General features: G+C 42.0%; 2 protein-coding genes across 2 annotated transcripts in view; both read left to right on the top strand.

Moving 5' to 3' along the window:
• Positions 1 to 23,586, top strand: part of RPS6KA2 (ribosomal protein S6 kinase A2) — a 176,066-nt gene extending 152,480 nt beyond the window's left edge. Inside the window, exons 15-21 of the mRNA XM_076333972.1 lie at positions 11,611 to 11,700; positions 13,185 to 13,343; positions 14,528 to 14,689; positions 19,017 to 19,093; positions 21,607 to 21,724; positions 22,881 to 23,018; positions 23,445 to 23,586. Of these exons, the coding sequence (XP_076190087.1) occupies positions 11,611 to 11,700; positions 13,185 to 13,343; positions 14,528 to 14,689; positions 19,017 to 19,093; positions 21,607 to 21,724; positions 22,881 to 23,018; positions 23,445 to 23,570 (870 nt within the window). The 3' untranslated portion in view covers positions 23,571 to 23,586. The remainder of the gene's footprint in view (positions 1 to 11,610; positions 11,701 to 13,184; positions 13,344 to 14,527; positions 14,690 to 19,016; positions 19,094 to 21,606; positions 21,725 to 22,880; positions 23,019 to 23,444) is intronic.
• MPC1 (mitochondrial pyruvate carrier 1) overlaps positions 1 to 24,155 on the top strand; it is a 546,410-nt gene that overhangs the window by 485,393 nt on the left and 36,862 nt on the right. The window lies entirely within an intron of this gene.

The following is a 24,155-nucleotide window of genomic DNA, read 5'->3' as shown; positions in this document are numbered from 1 at the left end:
CAGGCTGTCTGCCTCTGGGAGAGGCAGGTTAGTTTGTGCTAGAGTCCTAGTAAATCCTACAGTTCATATATAATTCTAGTAATTACGGAGCACTGAAAGTACATCTATCTCAGCATGTTTTGATATGTGCAGACTGGGGAGAAGGTGCATTTTAATTAGCTATAAAAATGCAATACCAGCGGAGAAGTGATGTCAACATGCTATCGATAAATAGAAGTCAGTAACTCGTGAGAGCTGTTTCTAGCAGGCCTGTGTAATCAGACTTGCTATATACCTCTATTTATTTGCTAATAACAGTGAGTGACATAGTCACCAAAAGCTGTATGAATTCCAGAGTTGTTTCATAATTTCTTTAAACTTCATTTTCCTCTTCCATTGATGTTCACTGTCTTGGTTTGGCTGGTTTTAGGTGGTTGGTGTAAGTAGGTACAATATCATGCTAATCTGAAGGCAGAAGGTTACATGGTGGTATTTAGTTGGCTCTACAACTTTTTCTCCACAATCCGTATTATGGTTATGTCAGGAGTTTAGTGCTGAATGCAGAAAGCATGAATAACAAAAAAAGGTAGTCTTCTAAGATGGACTGCAGCATGGTGCACTCTTTTGCATTTCTTTTACAGAAAATAGGAATCCCGAACACATGTAGCTTTATTTATTGAAACAGGAAAAGGAAAAAAAAGAAGGAAAAAAAGCAGTCCAAAGGTCATCAAATCTCCTTGACAGTTAAGGTGTCTGTAGATCTAGAGAGATTTGTTTAGATTTGTTTCTCCTTAACCACAGAAAGTCACTAAAGTGACTTTCCTCTAAAGTGAAACAGACTGTGAAATTTTCAGGGGAGGGTTTGTGTCTATTTTTGCCTGTCTGGGAGGTACCTAGTGTCTGGTGGAACATGGATAAATATATCAGTATTTTAGTAGGCAAGTCAATGGAAAGTTTGTTGGATAACCTCAGATTTCTTGGCCCTGAGCCTGCCAGTTTGTCAACACCGGCAGGTACCCGTCCACTGCTCATCTGACCTTTCCTCCCTCTGTCTGTGCCAGAATGTGGTACAGGGGTCAAGCCCCAGGGTACGTGCAGAGATCTCCAGGTCAGAGCCACTGGTAAATGCATCCCCTTTAAATTTAGCTTTCAAATTTAGCAGAAGTTACCTGCTGCTGGAGCAGAGCAGTAACAGGACTCTGCAAGGGAGAGAATGGGCTGAATGGGTATGGGTCAGATGCTGAGGTCCTGTCTCAGTTTCTCATTCGATCCCTAGTCAGGCAAATTCCTCTTGACTTTGCTGGGTGGCTGTCACGGTGAGGTTTGTATGGATGAGAGTATGGCTCTATCACATCTCACACTCGGGGGGAAAAATGGCATCAGGAAGAATATAATCTGATGTAAAAAGACCTCATTAAAAAACCTGTTACGCAACTGAAGGGAAATGGGAGTGGTAACTGTGCTTCCATAAGCCTCTAACTGTCCTTGCTCTTCCCCGAGATGGCTTATCAAATTATCTATGAAGATCATATCTCTTGCCTCTGCAAGATCATACTGATTATTCTGAAAGATACTTTCCAATATTTTGTTGAGAAAATATCTATGACTGCAGTCTTCCGAAAAATTTTCATTCCTATTTGCTTTCATTCCCTGAATGATATGTAATGAAGCTGTTCAATATACTCAACTAATTCATAGGATGGAAATAGGAAAATTTGAATACCAGCATCAGACAAGCGTTGCATAAATGTGTTGCTAGTGTAGTTAAAGTTTTATTAATAAAATTGAAAAACAAATCTATAGATTTCTGTCTTACTAACATGCTTGCATATAAGTAAGTGAGTTTTGCCTGTACTACCTGGGGAGGACTACTAAACCCTGTGGGACCATGTGCTATTTTGGTATCCACGGTTTAAGATAGAATATAAACAAATTAGAGAAAATCTATAGCAGAAAATATGCAAGAATTACACGGCAAGCTCTATCAAGAGAGCTACAAAAATACATGATGTAGGACAGACAAGAGTCCAGTAGGATGCGATCAAAATCTATAAATATCTCTAAGGTGATATAAATGATGGATGACAACATTTGGCTGCTAAAGACAGCAAGACAAGACAGAATGTCTTGAAGCTAAAAAAGGGAGTTTCAGAAAAAAAAGTCTGATGGTGAGAGCAGTTGGTAAAACAGACTCTTCAAGGAGATGACCGAGACATCCTCCCTCTCACACGCAAAGAAGTTGGATCTGTCATATTAGTGGAAATGTAGCCTTACAAAATGCAGGGTCAGAGGTATAAGACCCCTTCTTACCTTGATAAACTACAAGGAACACTTACCATGTTCTCCCATGAAATTTGGTTTATAAAGCTGGGATTCAGGAAATCCTGTTGTCCAGACATTTCAGTAAAAGACGTTTTTCACTGTCCGAAGGATACTTAAGCTGGTAGTGTGGCACCAGATTCAGTAGGCTATAGGGTGCCATGTAGGAGATACAGGCTTCAGAGCAGATTTAGGCACAAATCTCTGTGCTGCTTTGGATTTGCATAGGGAGGGCTGTTTTCCAGAGTGCTCTGCAAAGAAATCAGCATGACGAGCCCTAGAATACAACTGGGATCCATGGCGGATACGGTAAAATTACAAACAGCATGGACGGGTGTCCTCTAGATATGATGGAAAAAATATTTACAGTAAAATGAATGAAGTAGCAACAGAGTGGTGGAGAAAGTTGTCAATGAGGATCTTATGTCTGATCTGTGAGAGTAAACATTGGAACAGGCTGCCCAGGGAAGTGGTTGAGTCCCCATCCCTGGAAGTATTTAAAAGACGTGTAGATGAGGCACTTAGGGACATGGTTTAGTGGGCATGGTGGTGTTGGATTGATGGTTGGACTCGATGATCTCGGAGGTCTTTTCCAACCTTAATGATTCTATGATTCTGTGATTTTTGAAGCCTTTCTTCGTTTTACCATTTCAAACAACTTTATCAAAGGGCCTGACTTCCATGCTGGACCAGGGCCGCCATGTACAATTTCACTCACCACAGCAGGAGGCAACGTAGCATATTTTATATGCTGTCCTCATTTTTTAAGATTTGGGATTAGTCAAATACGTGCAAAATTTCAATGAGTCTCACTTTTCTGTTGTTTTGATTTGAGTGTGTTCAGATTTCTGCCAGATACTCTCCCCATAGAAATAAGTCAGTTCTCCAAGGAGGCACTGCTCAAATAGGTAGGACCCTGCAGCTACAGCTTCAGAAAGGATGGGCCAGTACAGAGTGCTGGGCTCTGCTTGAAGGACTTGGGAGAATAAGGCAGGGCAGAGAGCCAGGAACGCCTTGAGCACTTCTACAAGCAGCAAGCTTGTTTGTAGCAGTGAGAGCCATTGCTAGCTGGTGACTTTTTGAGTAAATGGGATCAAGGCGTTGCTTAAGTCTTAACAAAATAAACAGAGGCGGCAGATAGAAATACAGATGTGTGCAGACCACCTCTTAAACTCAGCTTCAGAGCAAATCTTGAATGTGCAGTGGTTGTGCAACCCCTCTGGCATAAGGATTCCTGCAGGTCCTTCCCATTTGGTCACGAAGCTCACAGTGCCTCTCTCCTTTGCGTGGCTGAGCCTGTGAAGAGTGTGAAATAATGGTATTTCCCACTGCTAACTAGATCTTTTCTGAGACCTAGGATCAGGCAGAAGTTTTCCTACAGCTTAGTAATACCATGTTTCTCTCCTCTAACTTGACTGCCAAATAGCTAAGTATTTTGGACAGAATTTGGTCCTTTGTGGCTCTGTTTCTCTTTTGGGGCCATTTAAACCATGTTTCTTGTATTTGTCTTCCATATTGATGTAATAATTTTCCCCTTTTGTAAGATCTGAATATGATATACCGGTTTCCATCCCTGAACCTTTTTGTAAAAGAAGGTGGGAGTAGCACTGCAGTCATTTTATGGACCGAAAACTTATCAGTCTGATCCAAGGACGTGTGCTAGGGCTGAGGAGAGCAGACTAAAACACAGTGCAGAGCCTTTCCCACCGAGCTATTCTGCCTCCAAAACTGCAGACATCTCTCTAAAATGAGCTTTTCTGTTTCCCAGGTGCTATTGGAACAAAGTTGTTAATGTTTCCACGTTGCTTAGAAAATGTGTGCTACTGTATAAATGCTGATTAATAAGTACTACAGTTCCAGTTGACAGCTTAGGAGTGCTAGGTTGGCAAACAGTGGCAGCGAGTGGGCATGCTCTGTGTGCAGAAAGTTTAATGTCTCACCTGCACAGCTTGATCTGATGGCCAGTGCTTATTTCAGAAAAGTATTGCTAATTAGGCCTGTTTTTCTTAATATTCATTTCACTGTTTTACTGAAAGATTTAAGCATGGATGGGGGGAATGAATTTCTGGAGCTAATAAAAACTAATAGCACAGCAAATGGTCCCTCAGAAACTATTAGGCTTGGAATAGTTCTCCTTGGAGACATCTTAAATGTAAAATTATACCATGTCCTTTTAAATAATGTTAGCCTTTCTGCAGTGATTTTCATCCAGCTTGAGTAATTTGACATCAAAAAAGGAACAAAATTAAAACAGATGCTTGGCATGAATAGGGCTTATTTTTAGAAGGAAATATTACTGAAATGGAAACCTGTACATTTTCCAGCAGCACAGAACTGCAGAACTCTATCTCTGTGACACTTTCATTGGAATTCATATTGTAGATGAAACTGTCAGGTTAAAATCTCTGCATGCTGTTGCACCTCCTTTCTTCAGAAGAGATGCAAATCCCACCTATAGTCAGTTCCACCAGTGGTGCCCTGAATTTTCAAATACATCATAGATATGGCGTAGACATAATGTGCAAAGGGACACCAAATTAATTCTCCCTTTGCTCATCCCTCCCCTCCCGGAAAAGAAAAGGATTTCTACAGGGAGTATTGCATCACACTGTATTGTATTAATCTCTTCTTAAATGTGATTAACCCATGCTTACACTCCAAACAGGCTTTAGAAAAAACTTCAAAGTACGTAATAGAAAATAAAGCCGCTTTAAAAAGTGTATAAAGCTCTCTTCCTCCTCCATGCTTTTTCCACAAAGACATCATAAGTTCCCTGGTGCTGGTCAAAAGGAGCTTTACGTAGTCCTGCTGCCTAGACACATTGGCAGCCTCAGCTGTGGCTGTTAAAGGTATTGCAATGCCCAGGTGTCTGCCCCGGCCTTCTGCTGGACTTTCTGTTGCTGTAGCCAGAGCAGCAGATTAAGACTCTACCAGTGGCACAGCTGCCCCAGTTCACACTCTTGTATCTCGGTTTCAGCTGCCAGGAAGGGTCACTTGGGGCAGTTGAAGATGGGGCAGACACTGGTCCCATTTGGGACTGGAGGCAAAAAGAGCCATGCCTTATGCCCCTGCAGCACGACCCGCTAAAGCTCCTCAGTCAAAGCCCCACAACCTACTTTTTATCCATGCCTGTGCTGCAGGGTGTACTTTTAATGCTTCCCAGTGCTTGTGGTTCTTGTTGTGGAATAAATCCACTAAAATAAAATGGAGAATTTTTGCTGCAGTCCACGGTAGTGGCACACACCACAGTGTTAAGGGTTAAACCACAGCGCCAGGATTACGTACATTTAGCTTTCCCAAGAAGGGAGGTAGCTACCATTGCCCATTTCAATTGACGTGATTAGACAGAGCTTTTGTGTCTTGTTTCACTTCAGGGGAAAAATCAAGTCATAGCCAAGCAAATGTTTTAATGCGGTCTTGTTTGTTCATTAAAGATGCACAAAGTCCTTTCTCCCCAGCACAGGAGGACCCAACAACAGACAGCAGTTTCCTCGCTGCTAGCTCCAGCTTAGCCTGGCCAGAGCCCCATCCTTTCTCCCCAGGCCCGTACCACTGCTCTTCCCATCAGTGCATCTCATGTTTCCTTTCTGTCTTCTTCCTCACTCATTTGCTTTTCTCTCACCCTTTCTTTTAGGCTGTTCATTTTCCAGACAGCAAAGGCAGTTAAATTGTCACCTCCTACCTCTTGCCTTTTTCCAATCTCACAACCGTAGTGATGGAGAACTTCATGTGAGAAACACAGCCACCCTCCTCACACAAGGTCACCCAGGTTAATTTCAGGTGTTTGAAAAGGCAATTTGTATTAACAGGGCTAATTCTGCCCAAAGTGGATTAGGGAGTGCTCACACATATCATTTTTTTGGCAGGGCTGTAAGGCTGTAAGTCCCAGCTGGTGGGTAGTATCAAACAGCTGAGGACTGTAACATCTGCTAATGGCATAACTAGATCCAGAAGAAGAAATTTATCTACACAGTTGGAGGCACGCAAATACCTTCACAAAAGTGCAACAGGCAAATATAAATATATACTGTCTATGTAGTTGCTGTACCAATTTCAGCAAGGCTCTACCCACACAGAACTGTATTGATACTCTCTTTTATACTCATCAGTCCACTCTGGCAAGGCTGAAGACATTGAAAACCCATTAGTAAGGGAGAATCAGGTGACTTTTTCCATGCAAAAGACTTGTAGAAGGACTTGTAAAAACTGGCCAGACACGTTAATTAGGATTTTGAAAATGTTCTCTCCTGATCCTTTCTTCCTTGATAGAGAAAGAGTTCAGTATTGTCCTCTGATGGTGCTCGACTCATTTTAAAATATCATGAGGTTCTTACCCTAAATTCCGCTGAAGAAAATGCACCTTTTCTTTCAGCTAGTCAGTGAAATACACAAAGGATGTGATAGTCAAAGAACAAACAAGTCCCCTATTAGAACAAAGGACACTATTGCATGTGCTGAGCCCATTTTACTCTGGAATTGTTTCATCCACTGTTTAATACAGATGAGTTTCTAAGCAATCCCCGGGTGCCCAATACACAGAGAAAAGTCTATTTGTTGTACGGCTCAGTTTCTTATTTTTCTGAAGGACAATAGAAAACCCCTGTGCTTCATAGGTCTTCTCTGCCAAAGTACAATAGAGCTCTTGTTACATTTTCAGTTAAGTTATTTATACATTATGATGGCTTTCTGAGGTGGTGTTCTTCACCGCACGTCTACAGAGAGAAGTAGAAAAGTAGCATCATTACGTATTAATCAAAACCTCAGGACTAGTAGCAGAGAAAATCTTCCCTTAATTCTGTAACAGAGGGTGTTTATGTGTACGTTTTAGTGGAGTTCAAATCAGAATGAATTTCCTAAAGAAAAGACATCATTCCTTGCACAGGAAGAGCTGCAGGAGGTTCATGGGCTGTCACAGAGAGGAACAGAGAGGAGTCTGTCTTCATGTAAAACACAATGTCTCAGAGGAAACAGGGTGACCAGGGTGGCAAATGCTCTTTGTTACCACAAGAAATATTTAGAAGTTACATAGTTTTGCTCAGCTTTTAATTGGGGTTTAAGAGTGTCATTGCCTATCTAAAATTCAGACAGACGTATTTAGCTTGCCAACATCCAACGGTAGAGCTTGAAAGCTACTAGATAGCAAAAAAAATTAACTGACTAATAATAACATTAATTCTGAACAAGAGCAGACACTGTGTCACATGCTGTGGCCATGTGTGGTCTCATGTGGGAAGTCTGATGAGAGTACAGCAGTTCCTGTATCCGTATCTGTAACATTAAATGCTTTTTTCTTTCTAGCATTGCAGCTTCCAGTACATAGGTAGGAAACAATCCAGAGCATTTGGTCCTCATTAGAGCAGGGTAGCCAACAATGGGCTATCCTTGTGGGGTCTCTCTGGGCAGCCTGAAAGCATGGCTCTGAGAGATGTTGTATTGAAATTAGTTTGAGGACCGTACCTAACTGCTACATTGGTTGGGTGTGAAGTGCCACATATGCTGTTGTCTGCTCTACGCAATCTGCACTGGTTGAACTCAATGGACAAAGCTAAAACCTCTCCATATGCAGAGGTGGACTGACAATAGAGCTGATCTTTAAAAATTAGAGATAACTCCAAAGCAGGAGCAGGAGGAAGAAACAGTAACACAGAAATGGAAAGCTGAGTGTCTGGTATGGGTGTCTGCTCCGGTAGTGGTTCACCACTGATCAAAGCCCACTGGAAAGAACATCCGTGTCCCCACCCTGGGAGAGCCCAGGGGTGCACTAGAGCTCAGCACAGTGGGAGCACGGCCCTGAGGAGCCAGCAGATGCTCGCCACGTGCCCCCTGGAAAGGACTAGGAAGAAGAGCACCTTGGTTTGTTTCCAGGAGGCAGAGTACAACCATGGTTAGGCTTTGTAATGCCTCCCTCAGAAGCGATTGCTTCTCTGGCAATCGCTAAGTCTGACTTAGTGAACACTTTTCAAATTACTGTCGAGGCTGCTTCATATATATCTTGGCATTGACCCAAGATGGGGTCAATGACCCAGGAAGGGGGATGTATGTGTAGATAAGCATGTAGGTTTGTGGACAAGGTGTTCACGGTGATTTTGGACTCTGTGCCCAGCAGCCCAGGTGTTGCTGTCTGGAGAAGAAAGTGGTTACTGCACAAGTATGGCAGAAGCCACGTGCTTTTGCCGGGGGACCAAGCAGCCCTGCGGCCGGCTGGCAAGCGTCGGGAGAGCGCACAGAGGGGGCCGTGCCGGAGCTGCCTCCATCCTGCCTCTCTCCTGCTGCATCTGCACAAGGTGCCTGGAGCATGCTTTTCCTCCATGTTATATACAGCAACACCCGTAGTGAAAATCAGAAAGTACAGCTGCACAAAAAGCACTTGTTTTACACCTGTCTAGTGTAAAACCACTGCCTTTTCACCCACATAATTTAATTCATTTAATCTGATACTTTTTGCGAATCTCAGAACTACTTATGAATATCACCAGAAGCCCACGACACATCTCCCTTAGCTCCTGTGTTCGATAAGGAGCACTGGGCCTGCATTTTACCGCAGCTCATTTTGGCACTAAGTTGGGGCAAGATTTGCAGGGATGCAGCACCTCATGTTGTGACGCAGACACCTCTGGGTGCAAAAGGAGGCAGCAACCACTGGCTGACATGGCAGGTTCCCTCTTTGGAAAGTCTGGCACGGGTTTAACAACGCACCGAAACACTTTCTGAAGAGGAAGACCAGGAGAATCGGTTATCACAGTGGAGCTATGGGGCATATTTAAGGAGCTGCTGTGGCCATTGCAGCATGTGAATAAAGAAACTGTGCATACTGCAAGCCAGTCTGAACTGAAGAGAGATTTCTGCTAAAGTTGCAGCAGCCACCTCCTTTGCTGTTTTATCAGTCGTGGGCCAAGTGTAAGTCACAGGCGCACTGAAGAGAGGCACTGTCAGGGTGACAGTCTCTCGCTGTGGAGGAAAAAAATTGTTCTGGTCTGTCCAACCAGACTGCCCAGGGACTGAGAGGAATTTGGCAGGTCCCTTCACAGCTCTGACAATGATTTGTTGTGTGGGTTGGGGCAGCTTGTCCATTTAATCACTGTATCGCAGCTTGTGCACACATTAAAGCAAAAAGTATGCATATTTAGCGGGACTGTCTTGCGATTTATATTTATACAGCATATTGCGAATTAGAAGCATTACATATCATCTACTGCTGTTGCTACTAAATCAGTAGCAGACTGCTTCAGGTGATGTTCTTTTGAGTTTTGTGCCAATAGCTGAGACTACTTTTGGTTTGGATTTTTTTTAGGCCATATATGTACATTTATGGTCCTGCATTATTAATAGTTGCTTAAAATTTTCCACAGCTCTGGATACTTCCTTTCACAGGAAAATACAACAGAAAAGGAATCTGGAATATATTGCTTGCTACCGTACCATAGTGATAGAAGTACTTCACACAGGGGTAGTAAGACTTGCTGCAGTAAGTTCCGCTGGTTTGTACAAGGCAGGCAGATCCTAACAGGCGCACATGTGTGTAACTCCATTAACTTGACAAGAGCGATATTAGTTTAGCCAAGGAAGTGGCCCTGAGGATCTTTTTATACGTTAGAGTTATTGGTTGAGTGGGACGCATTCAGTCACTGTATTATGTATTTATATTTGTATTTATGAGTCAGTCAATCAGGGTTTCATTGGCTTTTTGAGAATGTCTCAACTAAATGGGGAGAACAACATTATTCTAAGGAGAAGTTGCTAGTAGAATTTTTTCCACTCACCTGTTTTTGAGGTTTTCCTTCATTTATTCAAATGTGAACAACAGCCATCTACCTGCATCAGCTCCCTGTTGCACTTTCACTTGTCACACTGCTATTAATTCAGAATCAAATCACTGATATGGTTTCAAATGCATACCTCAACCATGGACAACTAGTGACCATCATTATCACTGCAAATGCACGCCAGTCACGATGACTACGAAACCTCTGATATATATTCAAGTATGCACCATTATAACTGATGCATAAAATTCTAGACCTGTACTTAAATGTGTATCGCCATAATTAAGCCATAAAAAATGCTTGCAAAAGCAGCCAGGCATTTATCCTCATTAACAAAAGAGATTTTTAAAAAGTTGTTTTCCTGAAAACACCATTGTTTTAAATCTGTGCTCTGTGCCTAGTTCTTAGAGAGAACTAACCACATTTAAGGTTGGAAGCCTCGAAATCGAAGCCAATAATGGAGTTATGATTTTCTGAAAATGCCACCCATTCCTCTTCAGTAAACCTGTTATTCAAAAGTACTGCTGCTGTTTTCTAGCCATAAGAAATTGTGCCAAAATACTGTACCCTCAATGAGTTTCTGATAGAAAGAGTCTTTCGCCATTCCCTGTGCAGTTGCATTTGAGATTCCAAAATACAAAGATCTCCCTTGGATTATTTTATAGCTATTTTTTGTTTCATATTTATCATTTAAATCTGCGAAGTGAGAAACATTAATCAGTGCTCTCAACGGGGCAAATGACCGAAGCTCTTGGATTGACATCCCGAATGTAGGTAATAGGAGCATTGGTGAGAAGTCAGTGCCATCCTAACAGCAGGCTTTCCATGCAGTGATGCTCTCTAAGCAGCAGGTGTCATGTTGTTCTGAGACCTGCTGCTATAAAACTAAAAAGTTTTCATGTCTCACTATACTCTCTGATAAGGTAAAAGATGCTGAATACAGAAAAGTGATATATAGAGCAGATTTCTTTCTAGCTTAGGAATAGACAGAGCTTGGTTACATGGCCAAGCGCGATCTCTGGCCACTTGTTCATTACAACACCATGGCCCAAAGAGCCAAGTGATTACCAATAGCTTCAGCTCAGATCCCCCCTGACAGTAAATGTGTACACATTTTCATTTCTGACAAACCCACCTGATAAGTAACTTCTATTAATTTATCAGCAGATATACAAGCACATGCCAATATTATGAACGTATCCATTTTTTATGTTGAGGTCATTTTAAAACTCTTATTATTTTAAAACTCTCCAGGTTGTTTGATTTCTAAATGACGCTTCTTGTAACTGCCATTATTTACGGGCAAACAAAACTGTAGGCATCAAAAAGAGGGCCTACGCCTTCAGAATCTAAACTAATTATTGCTCCATCTGGCGTTGGCATATAGTCAGCATGGCTCTCATTTGCACAGGGTTTGAGCTGTCCTCTCCTAGAATAATGATTAATAGAAGAATTTTAAATATTAGTTTGTTTAAACTGTAGAAATTTCTTGGTTTGTGCTTAGTGCTGCTAGTCGGTATCTTACTACACTGTGCTTCATTTATTCCAGATAATTGATAAGAGCAAGAGAGACCCCTCTGAAGAAATTGAGATCCTCTTGCGATATGGACAGCATCCAAACATCATTACTCTTAAAGATGTGAGTAGTCTTTGAGCACTTCAGCATTAAATGATTTTCACCTTATGGTCAGGCTCACCTACTTGTCCATGTCTGGAAAATTCTTCAGCTGAAGGTCCAAGCTAAAACCAGACCCATTGAAATCAAGGAAAGAAACGTGACTTAACAAATTACTGAATAGCGGTTGGAAAGACTGGTCAGGTTATACATTCTCCAATTACTGTCTAACCAACTGTAAATAAAACCAAAGGGGCACAGTGCTGGAGAACAACAAAATGTGTTTGGTTTTGCAGCACTTTTCAGAAGTGAGATCTCCCTAGTTGGGTGTTTTGGAGCAAGCTGCTGAGCACACGCAGCGGTGCTGCTGGGCAGGGGATGCTCGTTCATGAGCAGCAGCCGTTCCCATGCAGCCTGTGGTATCTGCTTTGTTGGGAAGAGGAGAGCTCACAAAATCGCTAGGGTTTCCCCCGATAGTGTTTTAATGCCAGGGAGTATTTACCTTCTACTCAAGCAGCCTGAGAAGACGTGAAGGTATCTTTCTTCAGCATTTCATATGAAGAATAGCCTTTGCTATGCTTACATGCAGTAATGACCTTTAGTCAGAGATGTTTTACTTACACTGCCTGCAGTCTCACCTAGGATTGTCCACACTGTGTCACAGATTCAGAGTTTACAGAACAAAATCCTGCTGGTGTCAGTGGCCAGTATGTTATGGTTCAGACCTTAGGGAAGTATATAAAAAATTTCTAATCGCATGCCGTCAGGAAAGTCTTACCTAATTCCTAAGTGTTAAAGAATATCTTAAAATCTGTGCAAAAAAGGTTTTATATTCCCTTCCAAAAACATTTAGCATTGATGACTATAACACCGCCTGTTATTGCAGTCCAGATAAAGGATTATGACATGAAAATGGCTGTCTTCCAATTTAGACAAAAAATGTCATTTACCCCTTGCAATTGACGTTGAAGGTAAATACATCTTGCGGCTGATGTCAACAATGTATTCACCAGAATTGCAAATATAAACTATCTAATATCACTGGAAGCAGGTCTGGGCCAACAGTATAATACAGTTCATTTAGCTGATCGTGAGTCAAAGGGAAATATTGATATTTGAAATGGCAAATGTTACCCTGTAGAAGTGGAAAGAGAGAACACTACTGAGAAGGAGGCTTGGGTGAGAGCCAGCAGACATTTCAGGCTGTGTGAAGTGGTGCTGCTTTTAGCAGCTTGGTCTACTCTGCTGACACGATAGCAGATCAGGAAAGCTACGTTTCTGTGTGGACAAATCAGCAAGTTGCTGCAGACGCGAGAAAAAAGTGATGACTAAGTCATTTTATAAAGTTGCCTTTTCTGTTGCTAAGCATAATAAGCACATTTCCCACACATTAGCTGACATTTTGTTCTTGCAACATCTCACAGAAGCAAGCCAACACTGTGATTAAAGGACCAACCGTTACCAAGTTAATGGGTCCAAAACATACATTTATTCTATTACTCTTCCAGGTCTATGATGATGGGAAATATGTGTACCTGGTGATGGAGCTGATGCGCGGAGGCGAGCTCCTGGACCGCATTCTTCGGCAGAAGTGTTTCTCAGAGCGGGAGGCCAGCGCTGTGCTGTGCACCATCACCAGGACTGTGGACTACCTGCACTCTCAGGGCGTAAGCATTGCTTTTTTGGCTATCCGCATCAACCTTCTTAAAATCCAACTTTTAGAAAAAGCAAATAGCTGTGATTTTGCTTCTCTGAAATGTAAATACGTTTTTTCCTCAAAAAAAAAAATCTTTCTCCATATTTATAATTACATTTGGTTTGTGAAATAGGGTCATAGGCTTTTTAGCCATTTCCCAGCTGAACTGCAGTATGTTGAAGTGGTATTTTCATTCCCAAACTACGCTGATTTTCAAGTTCATGTACCTTGTTGAGATATTACTTGTTTACTTTTTATCACAGTTATTATTGCAGTACCTGATCTTTTAACAGAACTTCAAATAGAGTAGCTGAAGCAGCAGATAGGTAGAAAATCAAATGCTCAGCTTTCCAAATGAAGTGGCAGTTTGAGCAGCTGATGGGAAAGGCTTCTGACATGCTGTTAAAGAGCTGGCTTTTAAAATCTAAGCTCTCTATATACAGCAGTTTGAAAATCCTTTTCCACTTTTCAGAGACAAGCAGTTTGGATGACTAGTCAAATATTTGCTGCTTTTTCTGTTTCATGGATAAAACAAGTGCATTTTGTGCTTGGGCTTTTATGTTTTCATGATAGTTTTTCAGTCTTGCTATAACAAATAAAGGCTGTTTTCCCACCACTGAAATGCAGCATGTCTGGTAAAACACGCAGCCACTTGAAGTTGCGTGCCTACAGAAAGGATTTTTGTGAATACATTTTGAAATGAGGAAAAAAAATAATCCCTCCCTTCAGGTGTGAGCCACTCACATGGACAGAGGCAAGAAGACCCTTACACACTTTGCTCCTATGATGGGATTTCTTCTTCGCCTTTCAGCTGAATATTTAAGGCCATCAGGTTCCAGGAGACTCTGACACCGAGGTGTTTGTACAGCAACCCCCTCTGACCGCCCTCAGGAAACGTGTCCCCCCCTTAGAGCAGCAGCCACTATCTCAATATACCAACAGAGGCTGTCGAGCATGTTCTTTCTGATTTTAACAGACTTCAACTTTTTTTTTTCCTTCGTTTGCCCAAGACTTTTAAGCAACTTTTCTCCAAAACTTAAATATTTTTGGCATGAGCTCTTGACCTACCTCAACCAGCAGACCAGAAATGGCAGCCAAGCCTGGATGCTCCCTGACCTCCTCTCCTCACTTGTTACTCACTGCTTTCTTGTTAAGGTGGTGCACCGAGATCTCAAGCCAAGTAATATCCTCTACATGGATGAGTCAGGAAACCCAGACTCCATCAGGATCTGTGACTTCGGGTTTGCCAAGCAACTGAGAGCGGAGAACGGGCTGCTCATGACTCCCTGCTACACGGCCAACTTTGTCGCCCCTGAGGTAGGATCGCATTTCAAAGCTGTGAGTAATGAGCGTGTCCTAGGAAGCAGTCCTTCCTCCCTCTCTCCCTTTTCTTCACTGCCTTTACAAGAGGAGCAAGGCAGAAACCAGGCTACCGGCATTTGCACAGTCTCTATTACCATAACTTTCCTATTCCCCGTCTTGTCAGGGCAGTTGTTTTTCTCCCGACAGAAGCCGGTGTCTGTCTTGGACTGACGTACACAATGCTTTGGCTCGTTACTAGGATAAATATCTTTTTTTCTCTAGCTGCTTCTGCTCAGACTGCTTCCCCTCTAGTGCACTGCATCAGAACGGGATAAGGCTTAAGAGGGAAATCTTGATGTCAGGAATAAGACTCAAAAGAAAAATCCATGCATGAAATCCTTACCACGCTGAAGTCAGTGGGAGCTTTATTGTTGACTTCATTGAGCTAAAGAAACATCTCTTCTCTTGGGCTTTCCCAGTACCAATCCCCCCTGTTATAGGGGATGTAGGAAAGGGCTGCTTTCCTGTTTTTACAGACGGGGGAATGGAGGAAGACCAAACAGCTTGCCCCAAGCACGGAGAGAGGTGGCTCTGCATCGCTGGCGAGTGCTGTTCCTCTCATGCAGCCCCACGGGAGTGCATTTGGGTCCCAAAGCTGTTTGAATGGTTTGGGCTGTTTGCTGTATTTGACCCTTGAGACGTTCACAGCTGCTTCCTTCTAATGAAGGAGCAAGAGGTTCATTTACTGGATAATTGTCCATTTCTTGGAGTGACGCTTATCAGAAATTTTAGTATTTGCAATGCACAACTTCAAATGTGTGTCTTCCTCTGCTTGTTATGGTCCTTATAAGAAAAATACAAAACTATTGCCTTTCAATACTTCATCTGTCCTCTACTGTCAAATACCACTGTCTTTTAGTTGTATCATTCAGCAATCTTTTCTTCCCCATAACTCTCCTCCATCCAGTGTTCATCTGCGTGGTATGTAACTGGGAAGAGAAAAATGGAATGATCTTTCTGTACAAGGTCCTTTCGTGACACCAAAAGTTAGAGGAACCACAGCCTTCCAGCACCAGAAGGAGAATTTGTTAAATTGAGACCATTGCCAGGGCAGTATAAATTCAAAGCACATTTTTTTCAACAAAAATTCTTCCATTGCCAAGACAGATTGGTGGTTGGGTTTTCATTTTAGAAACTGGAATGAGCTGTTTAAAATTTATCAAAATACATAAAAAAAGTTCTGTGGCACCACAGCAGTTCAATTTCTAAACCAAAAAATAATCACGTTTGCAAGATTTAAAGCACTCAGATTTTCCCCAAGATACAATACGCTTAAAATAGGTGTAGCTATTTTTCATGACAGGCTATTTTGTATAGTGTCTGTAATCACAAACGTTGCCAGCCCAATGCAGTTTCAGATCAGACTCTTCTGATTTGAACTGAAAGCAGAAATCACGCTCCCAGACATTCGTGATGAGTAAGACAGGTCCTGCTAATGCAGGAAACGTTGGAGATTAATTGAAACATTACCAGAACTGGCAGAGAGCTTACATAAAGCCTTAAGTGCTTTTACATTTTACCTGTGATATAATGCTGCCCTCCAGCCTAGACTTGACTTTCACGTTCCCCATCTGAGCCCTGCTGCGACGTCTGCCATACGCCCATGAAACTAAACAAGGCGGCAGAAAGTCAGCTGAGCTGATGACACAAGAGGACAGTAACAAAGGAAGGAGGACATGTTTGCCCACTTGGATCTCCCTTCATTTCGGGAACATTTAATTTGGGGTTTAGAGGAGAACATGAGCAAAGATGAAGGCTATCGGAGAGAAGACGCACGCTGCCACCTAGTGCGAGTCACGCTGCATGCAGGGAGCGAAGAGCGAGCCTGGGTCGGGGGGAAAACGCAGCCTGCTCTTTCCCTGCTGATGCAGTAGGGTCCTTTTGGATAAAGTAAACAGATTTTATTCTGCAGTTTTCCTCCAAAATCCGTGAAGAACTACCGTTTTGGCATTTGAAATTATGAGATTGTTTATTAGCTTTCATACCCATGCACATCCCTGCTTGTGTCACAACTGAGAAAAGCCTATATTCCTAACATTGTTAATCCAATAAATCAAAGCCTATAGAAATAAAGGGGGGTTGGATAAATATCTGAGCCATTATCAGAATTGGATGAACCCAGGGGAAGTTTGTTCCTTATCACCACAACGCCCTGCCATGTGTGGCGCCAAGAACCAGCTCATGCCTGTATTTCAGATCCCACCAAATTCTCGAGGTGACCTAAACCCCTTCATGGGTGGTAAATTGCTCAGCATCCATTAGAGCAGGACACCACCGCATCTTCTGCAAAGCTCTTTCCCTGACCAATTTATTTTTAAGACACATGCCTGTTTGATAAAATCTGCCCCTTAGATCAAACACTAATCTTTTTGGCCAAGGCTTCCCACACTGGCTCCTGCCAGCTCAGTGTTCTCGCTTTAACCACAGTTGCACAGACCTGCTGGAGACATTTTCAAATAGCAGCGACACTAACTGATAACTCTCACTGGATCCTGTTGTTACCCGTGGGGTGAAGTTGTTGTCAATAAAAAGTAATTGCCAGCAAAGCTTTCCCTAGACACTGGCACAGAGTGAATGTCCCTGTTATCTAGCAGTGTTCTTGCAAACTGAATGATAGCACACAGTGACACCTGCCCATCATTTTGGGGTTGTGTAACCACTTGCTTAATACCCTGCTCCACTAAATACCACCACTGCCCCACTTTTCTGTCATTTGCCTTGGACTTGATTGTCCTTGGTTATTGGAGGAAGACAGTGATGGCAATGAAAATGTAACTGTTCAAGAAGCAATGAGAATGGCCACACCAAAAGATAAATGTTGGGTATTCAGTCTCACAGGTGAAGCAAGAAGCAACTGAGTTTGTCAAATAGCAAAGAAGTTTTTCCCATAAAAACTAACATTAACAGAGGGGGAGTGAATGCAGGAACTAAAGAAACAAACAAAAAAACCAGCCAGAGAGCATATACGTGATGTGCAGGAGAGAGAGGCAGAAGCAGGATTTTACCAGCTTTGTCAACAGGAGGAAATGTGGCTTTTTCTTCTTTTTTTTTTTCCAGGTAGCAAATGTTCGCTCGGCAGCATACCTGGCAGATGGTTGCTTTACCACTCATCATTTGTAAAATCTGTCGAGGCAACATTTTCTGCAACTGTTTTTTCCTAGCAGTGCTCGGTCTTTTCTGTGATAGACTTCAGACAGCTGAAGTCACTCCTGGGTAATAAGGCTGCAGGTCAGAGAAAGACTTGCTGAATTTGTACATTCCTTTTTCATGTGCTTTGCAAAAAATTAATGTGTCTACTGATGCATCAGAAGGGGACAAAACTCTCCTTGTGTGTCAGAACTGAAGAAACAGAAGGGTAGTTTGCTTTTACGAGCAAGTGAAAGATCTGGAGGTGGTCCCTGAGCTTTTCTGAGCCAAACAGAAACAAAGTTCTTCCCCTAATCTCAGCAATGCTACTTCAGTTGGTGACTTCACTTTCACTTGGACCTGCACTGACTCAAATAGGCATTTCTTCTAGTATGCACTAGCATAAATGAAATCTGGATTTTACCCTTACTGCTATAACTCGCCATCCTGTACCAGTATTGAACCTCCTGGTCAGATCTCTGCTGAGTACCATGGGTCTTGTTTTCCCCATAGGAAAAAGGGATCAAGTTTTAGCCTGTTATCTGTTAAGTCCAGTCTAAATGTGGCCACTTTTCTTAATACAGAATTAAGATAAGAATGAGCCTTTTAGCTTTCTTTGCAGTTGTCATGCATCTTTACTAGTCCGACATTAGATATGCGTTAGCGCGCAACCGTTTGTTGTATCAAATCCAAACTGAGCTCAGACATGCTTATCACTGTCACTCTGCCCTACACTTATTGCAGCCACAGTGTTCTTGGTAACCTTTATGTTAGGAGGATACGTTTCAAAGTATTAACGAGCTTTTTTTAAGAAACATTTTAAAACACTGAAATGTTGTTCTGCTTTGCTGTGTGTTAGATGGTCAGAGAGGCTCCCAGAGCCTCCAACAAACTGCACTCATCTCTGTCACTGTGGAGGTGACAGAGGTGCTGGGCTTGAACCCTAACCAGCTCATTCTAGCCTGGGCTTCACCTTGCTCCATACCACTGCTGAACATTTTGATCCTGAGGCAGCCACCTGTTCAAGCCAGATATGCAGTTAAGCCCTGGAAGTGTCAGCAGATACAACCCCTAATCGGTGCTTTTTGAAGATCAGAAGCTAAAAATTCAGGAATGCAGATTAACCTATTTTCGTCTCTCTCTTTCCTTCACACAGGTCCTTAAACGCCAAGGTTACGATGCAGCCTGTGACATCTGGAGCTTGGGGATCCTACTCTATACCATGTTGGCAGGGTGAGTGAAGAGGTTTTCCTCTTCACTGGAGAGCAGCAGTCTCCAGTGGGCTCAGCACTTCAGCACTGACTAAGCCAGAAAGGAGTCACAGATAGAGACAGCAAACTGTCTGGCCTCCTTTGAGAAATGTGCTCAGTTGTATGAGGCAAGAAAATAGATGCCAAGACCTAGAATTAGAATAAGTTTTTCCAGAATGCATAAATATCTTTGACACTTTACAAGTTGTTTAGTTTTTTAACAGCCTGTGCCCGTAAGTGTTCACTGAGACCTAGACTCCTAAAAGGCTCACTCACCACTTAAGCAGCATGAAAGTTTTACACTAGGAGAGGGGTGTAGGACTATGAAGAGCCATATCATGTTCACCTTATCCGTAAGAGGATGTTCATTCATATCTATTAATACATGTATTCTCTTCAGCTTCATTCTTCATCTACTGTTGTTGTTATCAAGGTACCTGAGCACCTTTAAAGGCTAAAAAAAACCCCCCAAACATAGTTTTCAGATGCTATTTGAAAAATATGCTGCAGAAAGGACAGAAAGTAAATGAACAGACCAGCAAGAACAGCAACAGGCAGCAGGAACTTTTGGGGGGTTCTTGGCAAAAAACCCCTACCAGTGTGTTGGCTAAAATTAAATATTGACACAAGAAGACCCAGGGAAAGAGACAGACTGAAATAGGCAGTGCAGGATAGGAATAAGATGCACTGGGGTGAATGGGAAACACAGTGCACAAACCCAATCTGGAGTTATCAGGCCCCTGAATTTCCTCTCTTTTGCTGGCTGCAGGGTATGGTATGTGCATATTTATCGTACCTAAGTGCAGCTTGAAACTTTTCAGTGACCTCTCACAGCTCTTTAATCTGCTTCATGATCATTCAGCTGTGGCAAGAAGCTTGGATTCATTCCTAGATTTATACAGAAAACAAAGAGTTGGACCCTACCTTTTTGTTATTCATGTCTCTTGCCTCGTGGATTATAGAAAAGGTGCCAGGAGTTTCTATCCCATCTATTTTGTTCCTGAGTAAAAATGTATTCACCATTAGCTGAAATATATTGTGACTTTCTGGGGCAGTCTTCCAGTCTGCTGGGATCTCCAGAAACCTGTTTCTATTTGGCTAATGCCATAGATTTGCAGTGATACACATCCAGAATCAGTAAACTAAAATCAATACATTACACACAGTCACATTTGTTTAGCTAATTATATTCAAAACGCTTCTTTTTTAAATGTGAAAAAAAAACCCATATATTTGAATCTGAAATACAAATTGCACAGGTTAGTGGATATTAAATTTGCCAACAGGTGCTATTAACTTGTATCTCACTTTTTTCTGCACTTACGAGAGAAAATAAGGGTAATGCAAACAGTTGAGAAGTGCTGACTTTTTAGGTGCCACCACTGCATTTAGGGATGGTCTGGTTCTTCCTCACCAGAGGAGAGTTAGTAGGAACTGACTATTATTTGCAGCCAGGATTTTATTCTCCTCCCTGTGAGCAGAGAGGGCTCACACAGCCAGGACTAGAGCACAAGCCTGGGACCCTGTAAATGCAGGTAGTGACAGACTTTGGAGTTTTAGCCAGTCCTTAACTCTTAGTGCATCCCTCTTGGTAGTTATAGATTGCAATAATATTATGTATCTCTTTGGGCTGAATTTCTGTGAAATCTGACATGTTTTTGAAAATTAGAAAATACAGCATGAGGAATTGAACGTGCTATTAGAAACCAGGTGGGATAGGAAGCTGTGGCCAAACCAACTGTTTAACAATCTAAAAACCAAACTGGCAAGTTTTCAGAAGAGAAAAGACAGGTGGAAGGAAAAGTATAAAAATCCCAGATACCCCCTTCTTCTAAACCTACACAGCTGTTCAAGACTGCTGAGTAAAATTTGGCCTGGTAGATTTTAGTCAGCTGCAAAAATCTTATCACTTGTCACTTGATGAAGACAAAAAGTGTGCCCTCTGCACGTGACACTAAATGTGGGTGCATATGACTAGTAACTTCTTACTGGCTAGATCAGGAAGATTTTAAATAACCTATTGCAGATCATTTGTTTTACCCAACAGACTTGCACATTATGGTTAACAAAGCACTGCAAAATAGATCGTAAAGGGTTCTTTTTTCTTTTCCCTTTTTCTGTTTCAGATCCTAATTTTTCTCCTTTATTATTTTTATCCTTTCTTGCCGTTATCAAGGTACTTCTATTGGCAATAAAGCAGAGTTAAAACAATTAAAGAGGTAAAAACCTGCCTATTTTTAAAAAGAATATTTCATTCCTAAAAAATGAGAACAGAACAAAAATTTAAAAAAACAGTTAAGGAATCGGTCTTTTCCTCTGCAGAACAACTTAATATGAGGAACCACCGGGCTGTATAGTTTGAGTGAAAATGAAGCAGCGATGTCTGTGGTCCATTCTGGAACCAAATTCCTGTTGTAATTGGTGGCAGTTAGCACTAGATCCTAGAAATCATATACTTGCAAATTACACTGTATTTTTTTCTCTTTTTTTAAATAGGTTCACTCCTTTTGCAAATGGACCAGATGACACCCCAGAGGAGATTCTGGCCAGGATTGGCAGTGGCAAATATGCACTTACAGGAGGAAACTGGGATTCAGTATCTGATACTGCAAAGGTCAGTGAATGCTTTCTCAGATTTTTTTCTTGTTCTCTGAAACGGGCTTGCAGTCTGCAACTGTAACAAACTTAAGAGAGAGATAGTCAGAAGGGTTATTTCTCAGCGCCTCATGAAATAAAAGCTTGCTTCTTTATGTTTCTGTCACTCCGCATGAAATAGTGCGTCAGGAATTTTGGTAGTTTATTTCATTAAACTAAAGCATAATATAGCACCATCAATTGTGAATGCTCTTGAGATTTAAATAGCATAGAACTCTTTTTTGGTGCAATTGAACTTTTAAGTGTGGGGTAGTCAGTGCCACAAATTCATGGTCTATATGTGAATCACCTTTTGTGAATCCAACCAGGAGCAGGCAGTTTACAAACTAGCATCTTTAACTCCTGTACGGTTCACAGTTTAGGCTGCCCAACTATCACAAAGCATGGAAACCTCAGGAGATAAAATTAATCTGGTGCTGAGACTTTTGGGCATGAAGATGTGCGCTGGTCTATGAGACAGGTAGACGGGTAGAAAAGCTGGCAAGCTTCCAGTTGCCTGGCATTAATCAGAAACTTTGACAGGATTTAGAGATTCCTGCAAGAGATTTCAGTTTTAGCAACTGGTAGTATCCAATGGAAGAACACTGATATATCCCACCACAAAACTGCAAGCAATCCTAGTAACATATTCATCTTGCTACCGACACCTATGAGCCTCACAATTAATTTTTTATCAGATGTCCAGTTTTGAAATTAAAACATTCAGACGTGGTAGAATTGACCTCATTGAATTTTAACCACCTGAATGTTAGATTTCTATTCTAAGCTTCTCTTGTAAACGTGCTTTGGAGTCAGTGAGGAGGTGCCTCCAGATGGCATCCTCTCTAGGTGGAGTTTATCACCCCTATGAGGTCACCAGTAATTAACATTCACTCAATAAGCTGAATACCCTCCACACTATCTTTTGACTGGATTATCAACTGAGAGTTGAACATTACACTTGAAAATTTTGAAGACCAGACTTTACACTTAAAAAATATAAAGCACATCTAAAGTGCATCCCTCTCTCCATTGGACGTGCTGATGATGACACTGCCACCGGGAAGATCTTAGTAAAACCTGCACTGCTATTAATTACTTTTTCCCTTTTACTGTTTTCTTCCTCTTAAACCCAGGACATTGTGTCAAAGATGCTTCATGTAGACCCTCATCAGCGCCTCACAGCAGTCCAAGTCCTAAGACATCCATGGATAGTGAACAGGGAGTATCTGTCTCAAAACCAACTCAGCAGACAGGATGTTCACCTGGTGAAGGTACATTCTACCCCCCTGCCTCTTCCTTCCTTGCAGAATGAGCTATCATTTGTGTAAATATTCTGGAAACTGATAAAGAAATTGGGAAGTTTATTTGCCACAGAGGCCAAATTTATATATGGCACCATATTAACAGTAAAGATTTTTCACCTGTCACCTGCTCAATATTTTTAACTTCAAGCTGCATTGTAGTGACCCGGTTGGTGGTACTCTGTGCGTGTACTGCCACCACTTTAAACCAGAGACTCCCCAGCTGTCTGCCAGCCTAAATGTTGTTATCATTTCATGGAAATCGTCCATGCGCATCCATTTTTTCAGGAGATTGAAATAATAGGCCTTTTTTGCCTGGAAGAGGGAGAGGGAGGTGAAAAGCAGCATCAAAGAACTGAATTTCAGCCCAGCATTTTCTCTTTCTCTATCTTACAGGGTGCGATGGCAGCCACTTACTTTGCTTTAAACCGAGCACCTCAGGCACCAAGGCTGGAGCCTGTATTGTCCTCCAATCTGGCTCAGCGGAGGGGCATGAAAAGACTTACCTCTACCAGGTTGTAGCAGTACCCTCAAAAGGCCTCTTTGAAAACCCACAGTTTATCATTTGAGAGATTCATCTTTACTTGGCTAGCAGAACTTTTTTGGACAACCTGCACATGAAATCGCCAGAACTAGCAGAAGCTCAGTGTAAGGCAAAGTTCTCCTTTGCTCCGTCATTTCTTTTACATTCCAGCCAGGGTCCCAAGTTTAACAACTTCACAAAGATGTGCCAATTTTGCCAGTAGCTCTGTTTCCTTACTGAGATAAAGCCAAATAAAGTAGGTGTGCTCCATCCTTCCCATCCTAGGAAATACTATTTTTGAGTCCTTAAGATGTTCCATGGGAACACTGTTTTCATTTTGTTTCTCAAGAAAAGCACTTTTTGCTATGAAGAATGCAGTCGGGTTTGAATGTTTTCAGCTGTTCCAGGATGCGCCATGATGAAGTGGCTCGGCTGGTCACCAGTAGACGTCTAATGATCTCCACTCACCCCAGGAAGAGTGAAGGCTGCAGAGACACATGAATAATACCTTACTTGAAATCAGTGCTATACAACATGAAGGAGAGAGAGCTGTCGGTGGTGGAAATACCTTCTGATTTCAAGAA

Source organism: Aptenodytes patagonicus, chromosome 3 (genome assembly GCF_965638725.1).
Source record: "Aptenodytes patagonicus chromosome 3, bAptPat1.pri.cur, whole genome shotgun sequence".
Lineage (NCBI taxonomy): Eukaryota > Metazoa > Chordata > Aves > Sphenisciformes > Spheniscidae > Aptenodytes > Aptenodytes patagonicus.
The sequence above is the reverse complement of the archived record's forward strand: the minus strand, read 5'-3'. Positions and strand labels throughout refer to the sequence as shown.